At 44.6% G+C, this 17,550-nt stretch overlaps 1 protein-coding gene across 3 annotated transcripts; it reads left to right on the top strand.

Moving 5' to 3' along the window:
• Position 1: 1 nt before the first annotated feature.
• On the top strand, positions 2 to 7,843 carry odad3 (outer dynein arm docking complex subunit 3). Of its 3 annotated transcripts, XM_071389376.1 has the most exons (14): positions 2 to 306; positions 854 to 975; positions 1,208 to 1,285; positions 1,419 to 1,598; positions 1,785 to 1,820; positions 1,976 to 2,077; positions 2,390 to 2,515; positions 3,043 to 3,165; positions 3,940 to 4,086; positions 4,293 to 4,453; positions 4,744 to 4,900; positions 5,057 to 5,206; positions 7,041 to 7,125; positions 7,222 to 7,843. In XM_071389376.1, exons 1-14 carry the CDS (start codon positions 228 to 230, stop codon positions 7,347 to 7,349), a joined length of 1,674 nt encoding a protein of 557 aa, XP_071245477.1. In that variant the 5' UTR covers positions 2 to 227; the 3' UTR covers positions 7,350 to 7,843. The 3 variants fall into 3 exon arrangements, with proteins under 3 accessions (XP_071245477.1, XP_071245478.1, XP_071245479.1); XM_071389377.1 differs by lacking the exon at positions 1,785 to 1,820; XM_071389378.1 differs by lacking the exon at positions 5,057 to 5,206 and having other exon boundaries at positions 7,222 to 7,497.
• Positions 7,844 to 17,550: the final 9,707 nt, after the last annotated feature.

Below are 17,550 nucleotides of genomic sequence, written 5' to 3'. Positions count from 1 at the left end.
TTTGTTGCTCGGTTTGCTCTAGGTTTGTGTTCGGTCTCGAGCCTCGACCTGATAGGAAAGTCAGTGTACATGTTGCTAGGCAACGAGAAGCTATCTGAACGACGGTGTTTTCACGCGAATTCCGCTCATACAAGGACAAAACGACCTAAAAGTGCGTCAGTTTGCATCTAATGCTAGCTAGCTACTTCTAAAGTCAACTATTAGTTTGTGATTGGTGCACACTGAAAATGCCGTTCAGCGCCGAGGCCATTAAGCCGCCCCTTCATGAACAAATAACAGAACTGCAGAGGAAAATTCAACTTCTTGGTAGGTTAAGACTTGCAGCAGGCTAGCTAGGACCGGTAACTTATGCTAGTTAACTAGCTAGGCCTAGTTGTGTGTGTAAACGCCATGTTGAATAGCAAATTCAGACTTTGCATTAGCGCTATCTTGCTAACATTATACTAACGATTCTTAGCTAACGTTACCTCCATCTGTGAGGTTACTTACAGGTTAATTTACTCTCGCTGGGAAATGTATGGCCACATGAAGCTATGATGAAAGTTAGAACGTTAACTACTAGCTACTTTCTACTTTGTTGCAATCATTTTGCAAGGTCAGGTGATGTGTAGGCTATGTTGCCAGCAAAATGGGCTTAGCTAGAAATAGTAAAATGCTTGTTGAGATATTTAGCCTACCTTCCTAGCCATTAACATTCCCTGAGTAATGGGGAACAGTTTGGGACACAAAAATATAAATGGCATTCAACTTTTTATGTAATTGCTAGTTCCCTGTTTCTTTGAATAAGACTAAGAGAAGGCCAAAAGTCAGTCAAAGGATGCTGAAATAACGAAATTGTGAATTCGCCCAACAGAGGGCGACAGAAGTGCATACTATGAAATGTCTCAGTCAAGCATCAAGAAAAACAGGAATTCTATCCTTCAGCTGAGGCAGGAGAACAAGAGACTACACAAGAAGTTGGCAAACGCTCTTGCTGTAAGTAAAACTGGTTATTATATCACAAATGTTTTGGTTTCAATGCTCAGCTTGTACTTCCCAGGTTGTTTTTCCCTGTTAGAACTTTGGAGTGCAGGGTCATATTCATTAGGGCACATCGTAAGTCGTAACAAAACATTTTTTTTGAACTGAAAATGAAAAGGAGCATTTATTATTGGAAAAGTTGAGGTAGTCCTTCCCTGTTACAGCCTGTTTTCTTTCTCTCTTCCAGGGGGACGAGCAGGTGATAAAGGAGGCCTTCCAAAGCCGAGGCATGGAGAAAGCTGCCTTCAGAAACATGTCAGGGAAGGTGGGGACATCGCAAACACATAGCTATGTTTGTTTGATGTATGTGTATTTTTCTGTATTATTGACTATCATCTGTAATGCAAATTGCCCATTGGGGATAATCAAGATGATCTACTTTGCATCATGGTGAGCAGGCTGCTCTCAAGGTGCTGGACCAGAAGTTGTGTGACAAGATGAAGAAGCTGAACGCTCTAAAGCACACCACCCAGACGTACCGTCGTCGCCTGGAGGACCTAAAGACACTGTACCAGAGTATGAAGCTAGAGAACAGGGGACCAGAGAGAGACACGGAGAGACGCAACGAGGAGGCCAAGGTACTATATAGAGACAAACAGTGCAGCAGAGGGTACGACTGGAATGGAACTCTATTCTCTATGTAGTGCAGGACCGACTGATTAACTGACAGACTGACTGACAGACACACACACACACACACAAAATAGTGAATATAGTGGTGTGAATATAGTGGAGGTGACTGATGTGTTGCCCTTGGTCCGCAGAGTGAAGGAGAGGCGGCTGAGGAGCATCCCCAAAAGGTTACGCTCTTTCCTTCCACGCTGCCTCACCCCTCTGATTCTAGCCAGTCTTATCCACAATAAGAAACTTTTCAAACACTTAGCATGCCCAGCTCAGGATCAATCAACCGTCTATAAGTGTGTGTGTGTGTGGATGTGGGTGTGTCGTCTTCCAGAACTTGCGGGTGCTGGAGAATCGTCTGGAGAAAGCCCAGCTGAAGTGCCAGGAGGCTGAACACATCATGAGGGGCTATCTGAAACTAAAGGCCCACCTACAGGTTAGTCCTAGCCTGGTCCCAGATCTCTTTGTGCTGTTTCGCCAACTCGCCCCACATTTCACTTTATGCAACCAAGCCATGCCTACACACCCTCTCCAATGTGCTCTTTGGGTAGTTGAATCCTTTTCCATGACCTACTCTAATTTCCTAACAGATGATAAAGTACCCTACCTCGCTCTTTGTCCTGTGTGGCTCAGTGGCTAAGTCGTGGGTTCAATTCCCGCTGGGGCTATCCATACGGAAACGTATGTACTCACTGACGTAAGTAGCTTTGGAGAAAGGCATGTGCTAATTGACATATATTATAATTAGGAGGAGAGCCTGACCTTCCAGTCCCAGCTGGATAAACTAGAGGCTGAGATCCTGAGACAGAGACAGGAGCTGAAGGACCTGCAGGTCATGAACAGTGACGCACTGCTCTCCAAAGACACTGCCAAGGTGACCAGCACACATACACACTCCTCTCCAAAGACACTGCCAAGGTGACCAGCACACATACACACTCCTCTCCAAAGACACTGCCAAGGTGACCAGCACACACACACACACACTCCTCTCCAAAGACACTGCCAAGGTGACCAGCATACATACACACTCCTCTCCAAAGACACTGCCAAGGTGACCAGCACACATACACACTCCTCTCCAAAGACACTGCCAAGGTGACCAGCACACATACACACTCCTCTCCAAAGACACTGCCAAGGTGACCAGCACACATACACACTCCTCTCCAAAGACACTGCCAAGGTGACCAGCATGGGTATTATTATTGTAACTGAGGACTGTCCCGTACCTCTCCCCCTCATGCATCACCTTACAGTCATTGATGTGTCCATCATGTAAAGTCCAGCTGTCTGCGTTTACAGCTATTTGTTGTGAGTTGAATGCTTTTCTTTGCTGTTTTTAATTAAGAGTAGTTAATTGACTCTCTCGGTCTCTCTCTTTCGCTCTCTCTCTCGCAGGCAGAGCTGCAGCGTCAAGAAGAACAGATGTACAGGGAGAGGAAGGACAGAGAGTGTATCCTCACCCGTTACAAGAAAGAGGCAGAGGACCGTAAGGCCCAGGCTGAGAGAGTGGAGAGAAGGGTTGGTCCCCACCACTTTACACTTACATCCATAGAATAACAATGACAAGAAGGGATATTCCTATTCAAGTCAACGTTCCATGATGGCTAGACCAGCTGCCATATTGGGTGTACCCAGGGCCATTTCTAGCATTTTGGGGACCCTATGCGAGATTTGGTTGGGGACTTCCCCCACCTAGCGGGCAAAACATTTCAGTGGCCACCCTCTTGGTAAATTGTCAAGTTAATGACCTACAATTCTACATGTTTTTCCATGGGGCAGAGAGAACATTTAGCAGTTTTAAAACATATGTGATTCTATTAATTTTGGCCCCTGGGCAGGTGCCTTGCGTGCTCGGTCAGTAATTCGGCCAGGAATTCTACAAGGTTTAGATAGCAACTTACCTAGCAATCTTAAACATGTTAGCTGACATGGCTAATTGAGTGACTGTCAGTGACTGACATAACAAGATAAAAACTGCTGATGCACAACCACATTTCAAAATTGCACCTTGTGTGTTCTACTATTGTAACTAACAGTAAGTTAAGATCCCGACTGACTTCCTAAAACAAATCTAAATAAATGTTGTTTTCATGGTGGAGGGGGGGGGGGTGTTCGCAGGGCCCTAAGAGTCCGCTTATATCGCTTATGCCTAGACACGGCACTGGGTGTACCCATATCAAGGGATATAACATGAGGTGCTGTGTCCATTCTATTTAGCTATATATCTACACTTCTTAAATATCACTTAGTCTACAGAGTAAATGTCCTGATGTCTGCACCCCTTCCCTCCAGGCCCAGCGGGCAGCCTTGCAGCCTGACGAGCTGAGTAGCGACGCCCAGCGCAGTGCCACCGGGCTGGGGGAGGAGGAGAGGGCCATCTCCACCTTCGAAGAGGCCTTCAGACGCATCAAGGAGGCCACGGGGGTCACTGACACACGGGTACGGAGAGGAGGTCATTTTATATGATTCTTTCGTTTTGTGTGCGGTTTGTGTGTCTTTGTATGCAAGTGTGTGCGTGGTACATGTGTGTTAGTTTGTTTATGCACCTACTGTATCCATGTGTGTGTATGCAAGTGTTGTGTGTTTTTCAGCTATTTGTGCCTGTGTGTGTGTGTGTGTTCATCCATCTCCATGTCCCTATGCAGGAGGTGGTGGAGAGGTTCATCTCCCAGGGAGACACCCAGCAGCACCTGGAGGATCTGAAGAAGGAGAACCAGAGAACCCTGCTACAGCTGAAGGAGGACAGGGACCGTCTGCAGGAACACTTCCAGGACATCAAGTACTCCGGGGAGACCAAGCTCTCCAGGTCAGTGGGCAGGGGTTAGAGGTCAAGGGTTAGGGATTACACAGAAAACGTAGCAGACCAGAGAAGTTGTAAGCGGATGCTGACACCTTCAATGGAAGGTATTATTTATTAAAACAGTGACCCTCAGAACAGATCCTTGAGGATTGTAAATTGTGGGAGAACTTGTGGGAGAAGACCAATCAAGCAACTTGTTGTGGTACAGAAGTTGGTCTGAAAGGTTCCTCTCCTAGTGTTGAGTTGAGTGTGTCTGTAAGGTCATTCTGATGGATATTTCTTACTGTCTTCTACAGTGGTCAGCAGATGCTGGAGGACTGTAAGCGCCACCTGCAGGCGGAGCAGGGGAGGCGCGACGCCGCCAAGGAGCGTCTGGACTGGCTGACCCGTACCCTGAACACGGTCCGGGCCGGGGTGGAACACCTATCTGACAAACTGCAGCACATCAAGCTGGTACAGAGAAGACCCCATTAACAATATAATGAACACTGACCTGAGACCTGTCAGATTCTTTAGATCAAGTTGCATTGGGAAACCTTGTAAAAAAAAATGTGAAGGTGCTCAGAAACATTATGTCAATTGTGTCCTGAAACACCTCCCCTCCTCCAGGGTGAGGGCCCGGAGCCCCAGCTGCCCCCCGGCTCAGAGGAGTACGTGGTGGAGCTGCTGTCCCAGTCAGAGCAGAAGCTGCTGTTACTGCAAGAGGAGCTCCAGGGGAAGGACCTGGCCGCCACCATGAAGGAGATGGAGGAAGAGGAGGTGAGGAGGGGGAGGAGGAGAGGTGGGGGTAAGGGGAGGAGGTGAGGAGGGGGAGGAGGAGAGGTGGGGCTAAGGGGAGGGAGAGGGGAAGGACATGGCCGCCGCCATGAAGGAGATGGAGGAAGAGGAGGTGAGGAGGGGGAGGAGGAGAGGTGGGGGTAAGGGGAGGGAGAGGGGAAGGACCTGGCCGCCGCCATGAAGGAGATGGAGGTGAGGAGGGGGAGGAGGAGAGGTGGGGCTAAGGGGAGGGAGAGGGGAAGGACATGGCCGCCGCCATGAAGGAGATGGAGGAGGTGAGGAGGGGGAGGAGGAGAGGTGGGGGTAAGGGGAGGGAGAGGGGAAGGACCTGGCCGCCGCCATGAAGGAGATGGAGGAAGAGGAGGTGAGGAGGAGGAGGAGGAGAGGTGGGGTAAGGGGAGGGAGAGGGGAAGGACCTGGCCGCCACCATGAAGGAGATGGAGGAGAGGAGGTGAGGAGGGGGAGGGTAAGGGGAGGGAGAGGGAGAGGACCTGGCTGCCATCATGAAGGAGATGGAGGAAGAGGAGGTGAGGAGGAGAGGTGGGGGTAAGGGGAGGGAGAGGGAGAGGGGAAGGACATGGCCGCCACCATGAAGGAGAGGAGGGGGAGGAGGTGAGGAGGAGAGGTGGGGGTAAGGGGAGGGAGAGGGGAAGGACATGGCTGCCATCATGAAGGAGATGGAGGAGAGGATCAGAGATGGGACTCTTCCTTATTCGTTAAACATTGACTGTTGTTGCCATAGAAATTGAATGAATGGAAAAGCCCCTTAGACCAGGGCAATTTGACAGTACACGTGTACACTCATTAGTTTTCGGTGGTTGCTGCTCCCAACAGTGAATTGGGTATTGTAGAGACGGACAGGTGTTTCAGACAGTACATGGAGCATCTACTCAAATAGGTCCTGCCAGGGTAAAGCTTTATGACCTGAAACCATCTGCTTATTTTCCATCCATTTGCTACTGTACTCCCAAGGTTTTCTCCAGCCACGCCAGCCAGACTAGATGCTACATACAGACCATGTTCTTTAATCTGTGCACTGGTGCTTGAATAGCTTATCTGTTCCTGGATGGAAATACGGCCATTAGGTGTTTGATCTTGATTATTAACGAGTCACAGCCAGCCAGCCACCTTGAAGTCACCCCCTGGTGTGTGTTTGAGAACAGTGTGTTCAGGAGTCAGAGGGTACGGGTTGTTCAGGAGTCAGAGGGTACGGGTTGTTCAGGAGTCAGAGGGTACGGGTTGTTCAGGAGTCAGAGGGTACGGGTTGTTCAGGAGTCAGAGGGTACGGGTTGTTCAGGAGTCAGAGGGTACGGGTTGTTCAGGAGTCAGAGGGTACGGGTTGTTCAGGAGTCAGAGGGTACGGGTTGTTCAGGAGTCAGAGGGTACGGGTTGTTCAGGAGTCAGAGGGTACGGGTTGTTCAGGAGTCAGAGGGTACGGGTTGTTCAGGAGTCAGAGGGTACGGGTTGTTCAGGAGTCAGAGGGTACGGGTTGTTCAGGAGTCAGAGGGTACAGGTTGTTCAGGAGTCAGAGGGTACGGGTTGTTCAGGAGTCAGAGGGTACGGGTAGTGGTACACCGTTAGCGCTTATGATGTAGCATTGTCTGTCTGGGATTCTCTAATGATGTTGGCTTTGACTGGTCTCAAGTTGTATGCCTTTACATTTTGAAGGCATAAGCCCTGGTCCCAGATCTTTGTGCTTTATAGCCAACTCCTATGGTTGAATAAACAGATCTCCTTGACTAACATGTTCCCTTTGACATCTTATTATGATGAGAACAACTGTCTCTCTGTGTCTGTGGTTTTGTGTCTGTGTCAGTTCCATGCCAGCATCGAGGGGAAACTGCCCCATTGCAACACCCGCATCAAGCTGCCTGAGGCTCAGAGACAGGACCCATATGATGGTGAGATGGGATCAGACGCATAATTGCATGCACACACACACATACACACAGACACACTCTATCTCGCAATCCCTCTCTCTTTTCCCTCTCTTTCAGAAGAGGAGAGCGGGGACGATGAGGGTGACATTATCACCAGGGCGATACTGAAGCACCAGTCTCAGCTCATCATCGACTCCAAGACTAAGAGGAAGACCAGGACCAAGAAGAAAAAGGGCAAGCTCTGATCCTAGATGAGTTAGGCTGGCTAGATGTCACAAGAGCCATAGAAATATCATTGCTAGAATGGGCATGTCAGCTTTGGTAATTATATTTCTATGACGAGAGCAGCCATGAGTTTGTGTTTAGTGTGAGGTCATAGGTCATATTTGTGCCCTGAATTGAGTGAAAATACCTTTGCTTAGATGGCATAGGGGACTTGAGTGAAATCTTACTCCTCACATATAATTATTCAGTTAGCTAAATAATTATTTCCTTATTAACTAATGGAATGCACAGTAAATGTATATTTGGGATGATACTGTAGCTAGGGGAACGTGGTGGTGGCAGATCATATAGTACCTTGCAGTCATCACATTAGCTACTTTGTGGATGCAAGACTTGATTTTATCACAAAGCAGTTCAACACAAAATAATTGATTTCCCACTATCACCACTGATTTGTATATTATAAAATTGTAATCAAAATAGGAATGAAAATCAATAAAAAGCTTGATTTGAAGAATTACTCAATCTTTTGATAGGTAAGATCGCTCTAATGCAGGGGTGTCAAACACACAGCCCGTGGGACATTTTCTTTTGTATAATATTTTTTTTTTTTAATCTGCATTGAAATGACTTAAATATTGAAACTGTGTAGAAATCAGGGCTTGACATGAACCTTTTTAGCCTTTGGACAAGTAGGACAGATGTTTTACTTGTTTACTGAAGTCACTTGTCCCCCCCAAAAAAGGTCTGTAACACAGGCCAAAAGGGTGACTGAAAATGAGTGAAGTACACATATCCATGGGAATTAGGGGTGCTGAGGGTGCAGCAGCACCCCCTAATAAATCACAATTAGTGATTAAATTAGTGCACTAGGCCTTTATTACTCCTGTATCATTACTCCTGTATCATTACTGCTGTATGATTACTCCTGTATGATTACGGCTGCATGATTACGGCTGTATGATTACTGCTGTATGATTACTGCTGTATGATTACTCCTGTATGATTACTGCTGTATGATTACTGCTGTATGATTACTCCTGTATGATTACTCCTGTATGATTACTCCTGTATGATTACTGCTGTATGACCCTGTGTGTGCGGAAGTGTGCAGATGGAGCAGTGACACAGTCAAGGATCGCTGGCTGTGGGTCTTGTGATGGGTTGTCAATCATCATGACCTGCAGAGCAACTCTGCTCTCCTCACAACTGGATAACTACACACTGATTCACATCTAGGCTACTTACTATATGCCAGTATGTGTTGTAGGTAGGTTTCACATTGCTAGAATAACATGGAAATAGGTCTAGGCCAGCTACGCATCATTTCTTTCACAAGCTTTCCTCAGCTGAAGCCTAAGTTTTCTTTTGACTCCTCATTATATTTGTCCATCTTTGTATTGCTCAATTTGAGTTCTTGTGGCCTAAAATATATGTAATTCAAAATAAATCCAAGAATGAGAATAGCATAGACTCCGAATTTCATAATTATTCCCATTTGAAAGCTGCAACTTTAGGACATTAAACACTTCATTAGAATCGTTTGGAAAATACTCTTCATAACTTTAATTTGTCAATGCTTTTATGATATTTCAGTTAGTAGGATTAGGCTTTTGGTCGTTCGGTGCATGCATCATTTCTGTCTTATAATGCGTTGGTCAACTGTCAAGGTTTGTTCAAAATTCTCATGAGATTTTTATATCTTTCTATTGTATCTTATATCTCTCTCATTATTACCTTAGGCCTCCCACATGTTTGGGTTATTCAAAAACAACTTAAAACTTTCTGAGATAGCCTAGAACTCCGTTAGATTAATTAAATGTTTGATCATGAAATTGCGCGGCAGGAGAAACCTAGCATGCATTTAGCTGAAAGAATGGTGTACTAGGCCAAGTCATATTCATATAAAATGGAGAAGAAATAGAACATTTGGGATTCTATAACAATAAGACACCGGAGTGTCCGCTATAAAAATAGACTTTGACTATTGGCCCAGATCATCCGATATTCAAGAAAGAGAAAATAAATTAAGATTCTGATCGGATATTTTGCGCTGCTTTGGTGAGACTCTTAGCTCTGTCTACATTGTCCTCTTGCTTTTTGTAAATATAACATTTATTGAAATAGGCTATAGCAAATAGGAATATAGGCAATTTACTACCCTGCTGTCTGATCCAATTCTGATCGGAGTAATTGTTTGATATTGTGATTTTTGTTTGATTCTGGTTGTCCAATTTTTTAAACTTGCCTCAGGCAAATGGACAAACCTTAAGGTCGAGCCTTGGAAATGGTAATGGCCCTACATCTACAGTCTCTTCGCTCTGCCCAGATTCATAACCGTAGAGATTTTTGCTAATTTTGACAGTGAGGAAACATAATCAATTTAAAGTGAGTCGCTCTTGACCTCGGGGAAGACTGAATGCGGCACTCCTGCGCTAATGATTTTGTACAGGGTTTCCCAACTGCCGGCCCACGGGTCCTCCATTTATTTGTAATTATATTCCGATCCCCTGACCATCCACTCAAGAAAAAATCGTCCTGCGACTGAATCTAGTTGATGATGCCTGATTTAGTAGAATATACAATAGAAAAAACTGTTGAATTAGTCTTGCTATGCTTCCTTTCCATATTTCTCTGTAAAGCTGGTAAAAGAAACTCCATTTATAACAGGCCATGTTGTTACAACAGAAATGTTATATGGCACCTTCTTGTTGGCACAACAGATATTCTCTCTCTTTTGTACTGCTTGTATTTACTTCCTCTGTTTTAGCAAGAAAAGCGGGGCTGTTCTCAGATCTGTTTGTACTGTCTTGCCAAATCATATGGTCATTGTCATGCCAAACATGGTAGCCTACCCACGAAAACATTTCCTTCACTATTACTCACACTTGGGTGTCTGGAGTGGCGAAGCGGTCTAAGGCACTGCATCTCAGTGCAAGAGGCATCACTACAGTCCCTGGTTCAAATCCAGGCTGCATCACATCTGGCTGTGATAGGGAGTCCCGTAGGGTGGAGCACAATTGGCCCAGCGTTGTACGAGTTTGGGCGGGGTAGGCCGTCATAGTAAATAATAATGTGTTCTTCACTGACTTGCCTGGTTAAATATATAAATAATATTCTGGCTTCATTAGAATTTTGGACCCACTGTCTTTACACATCAATCACGCCATTCTGTACTGTATGTCTTTACAATATGAAACCAAACACATTCTGAAACTGAAAATAATTGAATAAGTGTTTACCCTGACAATATAGTGTATTTGAATGAAACTACCGGTATTAAGTATATTGACACATCCACTATATACCTAAAGTATTGTGAATAGTATGAAAGCATCACTTGGTTTCATAAGAGCAGGTCATCTGTTTCTGTTCTTTACTTTTTCTTTCTTTATGGTCTAAACCCATCTATTGTGAATAAAGGGGTTTACGATCCAATGCACTACACTACTTAACAAACGAGTGCCATTGTCCATGTTTGACATGAGATCCTGTGTAACATCAGTGGGCTTACGGGAAAGACACACACCTCACCTCTGAGGAACTACAGGGAACCTCACCCTACTGATCTAAAGTGGGTCGTTCCACCAATCCGTTGCCTTTTGAGAAGTGTAACTTGGTCACCTAATTTGTACATTCTGTCATAAAGTTGAACATTTTCAACTTCATAAAAACACATTTTCCCATCTGAAGAGGTTAAATACATAAGAATACTATACTAAATTTTTTTATTTTATTTATTTAACCTTTATTTAACCAGGTAGGCAAATTGAGAACACGTTCTCATTTACAATTGCGACCTGGCCAAGATAAAGCAAAGCAAATGCCTATTAAGTAACAGGGTCGACCGTGACAGGGTTGACAATTTCAATTCCATACATTCCCTTGTGACAGGGGGAATGGAAGCTTGTTGTGAATCACAGGGAGGTGCAATTGAATGCAAGTTGGGTAACAGGGTTGACGTGTTATTGCTTGAGCCACTCAATTTTCCACCACAAAACACCCAAAAATTGGCCAAAAAGAGTATAACAGTATCTTAAAATGCTTCTTAGATTGATGACACCGGACACATAAGTTTGTTTTAGTATTTAATTGTAACTTAGAATAACATTCCCTAATGCACCTGGTGTAAGCTATCTGAGACTTTCTAAAGAACGGTTATACATGGCAGACATAGAAAACAGCTACGGATGCGGAAAGCAAACCACCTTCTTGAGTCAATACTGACATCTTTTGGTAAACATAAATAAACCAGGTTACTACATTCCCCCATTTAAAGCTAATAACCCAACTTAAACATTTTATGATTTTCTCATAACAATCACATGCTATTTTTATATAACTTTTTTTCCCGAACATGATCTCCCTTATGATCTAAAATAGTCTGGCGGACGTATCTCTAATAGAGCGTCTCAGAGGTGGTGTAGCTGGTGCCACCAGCACTTCACCCCCTGATGGTGAAACAAAGTCCTTTTGTGGAGACTTCACAGGAGGAGGTCGTCCCGGAATGGTCTCAGGAAGTTGAGACTTGTTGGTCTCAGGTTGTTTGTCCAACTGCAACTCCGGGGAACGTTCCAATGTCCTGTCCTGCTTGTGTAAGCATTGATCCATGTCCACGGATGAAACTGGAATTCGAGCTCGGATCTGATCCACGTCTCCTTAGTCTTTGTCCACTTCTGATGATCACAGTATAGGATACTTGTCCTGAGCAATCCTCAATTGTAGCTGGAATCCATTTAGGACCAAACCCATAGTTTCTTGTATAGACATCATCTCCAGGTGAGAAACTTCTGAGTGTGGCTCTGTTGTCGTGATTCCGTTTTTGATTCCATTGCTTTTGTTGTATTTTCACTTTCAGGTCTGGCCTGATGAGATCCAAGGTTGACCTTAACCTCCTTGACGTCAGCATTTCTGCAGGTGACAACCCAGTTGTAGCTTGAGGAGTGATCCTGTAGCTAAACAATAATCTGGACACCTTTGTTTCAATGCTGTCTTCCTCATCTTCCGCATCTTCCTCATCCCCTCCTTCAAGGTCGGAACTGCACGTTCTGCTAATCTGTTTGAAGATGGGTGAAAAGGGGCCAACATTATATGCTGAATTCCATTTTGTTTCATGAAACTTGTGAATTCAGTGCTTGTAAAACAAGTAGCATTGTCGCTAACCAACATCTGAGGCAATCTCATGACACTGAACTTCTCAATCGTAATGTGCGATGTTGACGTGTTCATGGGGTAAAAATCCAGCCACTTTGAATGAGAATCAATCAGCACAAGGAACATTTTCCCTAGGAATGTTCCAGCGTAGTCCACATGTAGTCGTGTCCATGGTTGTTCCGGCCATTCCCATGGATGTAATGGAGTGGTGGGGGGTGACTTCCTGTTACTCTGACAATCTGTACACAGGGTAACCTCATTTTCCACATCCTGGTCCATCTTTGGCCACCAGACGTATGACCTTGCTAGGTCTTTCATTCCCGACATACCTGGATGTGATTGGTGCAACAACTTCAGTAGCATACCCCGCCCTTGTGATGGGATTACTACTCTTGAACCCCACAGAACACACCCATCTCCAACACTCAAGGCCAAGCGACGAGCGTAGTAAGGCATGATCTGAGGCTCTGTCACAGTAGGCCACCCTTTCAGGATGAATTCATGCACTTGTGATAACGTCACATCCTTTGAAGTCCATTTCCTGATTTGTGCTCTGTTCACCGGTGTGTCATCCAACACATCGATCATCAAGACTTGGTCATTTACTCCTTCCTGAGCGATGATTTGTGGAACGGGCAACCTACTCAGAGCATCAGCATTCCCATGGTATCTACCTGGTTTGTAAATGATTCTGTACACGTGGGCCCTGAGCCACACAGCACAACGTTGAACTCTTGAAGAGACCATTTGTGATACTGGCTTTTGTTCATGGAACAGAGAGATCAGAGGCTTATGGTCCATTATTTCACAGTACACCTTCCATTCCTGATTTTTAGGATCAAATGGTGGTAGTGAGCCCATTGTTGCCAAAGCCATCTTTTCCGATTCTCTCTCCCCTCACACAGTCAATAATTTGTCCTATCCGTATCCAGGGAATCAATCCTTCCAAATCTTCCACCGCTCACCTGAGTCTCACATCCAGCGTTGCACGCCAAACACTCCGTTGAATTCGTGGCAAACTAATTCATAGCAGTCCTCCATAGTCATCCTCGTCGCCAAATATGTAGTATCTTAAAATGCTTCTTAGATTCATGACACCGGACACATAAGTACATTTTAGTATTTAATTGTAACTTAGAATAACATTCCCTAATGCAGCTGGCGTAAGCTACCTGAGGCTTTCTCAAGCATGGTTATATATGGCAGACAGAAAACGGCTACTGATGCGGAAAGAAAACCCGTCTATTGCCATCTATTGGTAAACATAAATATACCAGGTTACTACAAAGCTCATCTACTTTTTAATTTTTTTAATATATATATTTTGTTGCCCTTTTTTGTGGTATCCAATTGGTAGTTACAGTCTCGTCCCATCGCTGCAACTCCCATACGGACTCGGGAGAGGCGAAGGTCGAGAGCCGTGTGTCCTCAGAAACACAACCCAGCCAAGCCACATTGCTTCTTGACACAATACCCGCTTAACCCGGAAGCCAGCCGCACCAATGTGTCAGAGGAAACACTGTACACCTGGCAACCATGTCCGCGTGCATTGCACCCAGCCCGCTACAGGAGTCACTGGTGCACAATGGGACAAGAGCATCCCTGCAGGACAGACCATCCCCTAACCCAGATGACGCTGGGCCAATTGTGCACTGCCCATGGGTCTCCCGGTCGCGGATGGCTGTGACAGAGCCTGGACTCGAACCAGGATCTCTAGTGGCACTGCGCCACTCGGGAGGCCTCTACTTTTACACTATGATTTGACTATTAGATGTTAAATGTTTCTTTTGAGAATTTTATTTATATTTTTTTATTTAAAGTTTCACCATATTAAAACAAGAGAAACTTGGAGAAATGTTGGGGTTACAGTGAGGGAAAAAAGTATTTGATCCCCTGCTGATTTTGTTCGTTTGCCCACTGACAATGAAATGATCAGTCTGTAATTTTAATGGTAGGTTTATTTGAACAGTGAGAGACAGAATATCAACAAAAAAATCCAGAAAAACGCATGTCAAAAATGTTATAAATTGATTTGCATTTTAATGAGGGAAATAAGTATTTGACCCCTCTGCAAAACATGACTTAGTACTTGGTGGCAAAACCCTTGTTGGCAATCACAGAGGTCAGATGTTTCTTGTAGTTGGCCACCAGGTTTGCACACATCTCAGGAGGGATTTTGTCCCACTCCTCTTTGCAGATCTTCTTCAAGTCATTAAGGTTTCGAGGCTGACGTTTGACAACTCGAACCTTCAGCTCCCTCCACAGATTTTCTATGGGATTAAGGTCTGGAGACTGGCTAGGCCACTCCAGGACCTTAATGTGCTTTTTCTTGAGCCACTCCTTTGTTGCCTTGGCCGTGTGTTTTGGGTCATTGTCATGCTGGAATACCCATCCACGACCCATTTTCAATACCCTGGCTAATGGAAGGAGGTTTTCACCCAAGATTTGACGGTACATGGCCCCGTCCATCGTCCCTTTGATGCTGTGAAGTTGTCCTGTCCCCTTAGCAGAAAAACACCCCCAAAGCATAATGTTTCCACCTCCATGTTTGACGGTGGGGATGGTTTCTTGGGGTCATAGGCAGCATTCCTCCTCCTCCAAACACGGCAAGTTGAGTTGATGCCAAAGAACTCCATTTTGGTCTCATCTGACCACAACACGTTCACCCAGTTGTCCTCTGAATCATTCAGATGTTCATTGGCAAACTTCAGACGGGCATGTATATGTGCTTTCTTGAGCAGGGGGACCTTGCGGGCGCTGCAGGATTTCAGTCCTTCACGGCGTAGTGTGTTACCAATTGTTTTCTTGGTGACTATGGTCCCAGCTGCCTTGAGATCATTGACAAGATCCTCCTGTGTAGTTCTGGGCTGATTCCTCACCATTCTCATGATCATTGCAACTCCACGAGGTGAGATCTTACATGGAGCCCCAGGCCAAGGGAGTTTGACAGTTCTTTTGTGTTTCTTCCAATTGCGAATAATCGCACCAACTGTTGTCACCTACTCACCAAACTGCTTGGCAATGGTCTTGTAGCCCATTCCAGCCTTGTGTAGATCTACAATCTTGTCCCTGACATCCTTGGAGAGCTCTTTGGTCTTGGCCATGGTGGAGAGATTGGAATCTGATTGATTGATTGCTTCTGTGGATAGGTGTCTTTTATACAGGTAAGAAACTGAGATTAGGAGCACTCCCTTTAAGAGTGTGCTCCTAATCTCAGCTCGTTACCTGTATGAAAGACACCTGGGAGCCAGAAATCTTTCTGATTGAGAGGGGGTCAAATACTTATTTCCCTCATTAAAATGCAAATCAATTTATAACATTTTTGACATGCGTTTTTCTGGATATTTTTGTTGTTATTCTGTCTCTCACTGTTCAAATAAACCTACCATTAAAATTATAGACTGATCATTTCTTTGTCAGTGGGCAAACGTACAAAATCAGCAGGGGATCAAATACTTTTTTCCCTCACTGTAAGTGAGTTAAAATCTTCCTAGAAGTCACAGAGGATGCACGGAGAGACATTTTGGCACTAGTTAGTCAGATTTATTGAATTCTCCATGTGGTCTATACTAAAGGGCACTTAATTTAATATAACAGGCTTTTAAAATTCAATATTGATGCACAATTTCTACTTAAAATATCAAAGGGATGCAAAAGGCACTCATTTGGTGTAACAACCCAGTTGTTAGTGCTTGAGTTGAACTATGACTAATGACACTGTCATCTCCTCCCAACACTTTGTTGATGGGACAACCTTTCCTCATATCGTAGAATCAGAGATGCAAGTCCAAGAACTCTCACTCTCTCTCCCATCCCTCCCTCTTTCTCCGTCTCACTCTTCCCCCCCCCTCTTTCTGTCTCTCTCTTCCCCTCCTCGCTCTTGCTCTTCCCCTCCTTTCCCCTCTCTGTCTCTCTCTATCCCCTCCATCTCACTCCCCTCCCTCCATCTCTCTGTCTCTATCTCTCTTCCCGTCCTTCCCTATCTCTTTCCCTCCTTCCCTCTCTCTCTTCCTCTCCGTCCCTCTCTCTTCCTTCTTCTCTCCATGCTCGCTCACATGATGACGGCTGTGTGACTTATGTAACGAGACAGACAGACAGACAGCTGGGGGTGAGAGACAAAAGCTTTTTCAAACCAGCACAATGAGTCACTGGGATTAAACGTTCTTTGTTGTGTGAGTTTGACAGTATGAGTGCCTGGCATGCATGGTGCACAACATGTTTCAGACAGTGTACTGTAAGAGTACTGAGAAGAAACATACTTGGAAATCGCTTTAGTCCTGCTTGGTTATTGAGAACAGGTTTCAATTAGTAGTTTTTGTAGTTTTGCAGCACCTGCAATTCTATCAGATATTTCATTATTGATACTCAAAGGGCTGTAACAGGCCCTAGCGACCAATGTTTAAGCAGCACATTTTTTTCCACAGACGCAACAAGAAAGAAGGATGTGCTTGCTTTAGATTGGGCGTTTGACGTTTCTGAAGTTATGACGCAGTGTGTCTAAATGCAGTTACAGAGGGTAAGAGGTGAATGTCAAGCAGAGAGACAGAACAAAGGCCAGGGCATAATGGGTGTGTATTTTTGTTATTCTTGTTGTTTTTTCTCCTAACAGGAAACAATATTGACTTCATTTCAAAGGGCCTAATACAGAGCTCGGGCTAGGTTTCCATTGGTTACTCTCACACCATACACACAGACACACCCATTAGCCTACACATGAAATGAATAGATCGAATGTGACATACATTTTTGCAGTTTTATTGAATTCTCCATGTGGTCTATATTAAAGGGCACTTCATCTAATACTTTCATTCTTAAAAGTGTAACTGTATTTAAAAAAAAATAACAAAAATTGAATTTGGCCTTTACTGCTATAGCCAATATAAACTCATTGAATAACATTCATAAATGTCAAAAAATACCTGTAAACAAATTAATCATAAGGAATAAGGTTTGGAAGCATTTTCACTTTTCATGTATAGGCCTATACCGTTAATCTAAGCTTTAAAATATTCCTGATTTGTGTGCTTTCAATCTTAGTTTTGGATATAAAACTCATAGGTTTACACA

The sequence above is a fragment of the Salvelinus alpinus genome, chromosome 2 (genome assembly GCF_045679555.1).
Source record: "Salvelinus alpinus chromosome 2, SLU_Salpinus.1, whole genome shotgun sequence".
Classification (NCBI taxonomy): domain Eukaryota; kingdom Metazoa; phylum Chordata; class Actinopteri; order Salmoniformes; family Salmonidae; genus Salvelinus; species Salvelinus alpinus.
Note: the sequence above shows the minus strand (reverse complement) of the source record. Positions and strands in the feature narration are given on the sequence as shown.

What these genes read in the sequence shown, in the direction of transcription:
- odad3 (XM_071389376.1), top strand. Translation starts at nt 228, where the DNA reads ATGCCGTTCAGCGCCGAGGCCATTAAGCCGCCCCTTCATGAACAAATA. An exon ending in AACTAAAGGCCCACCTACAG is followed by an intron (nt 2,078 to 2,389) that starts GTTAGTCCTAGC and finishes TATTATAATTAG; the next exon opens with GAGGAGAGCCTGACCTTCCA. An exon ending in TCTCCAAAGACACTGCCAAG is followed by an intron (nt 2,516 to 3,042) that starts GTGACCAGCACA and finishes TCTCTCTCGCAG; the next exon opens with GCAGAGCTGCAGCGTCAAGA.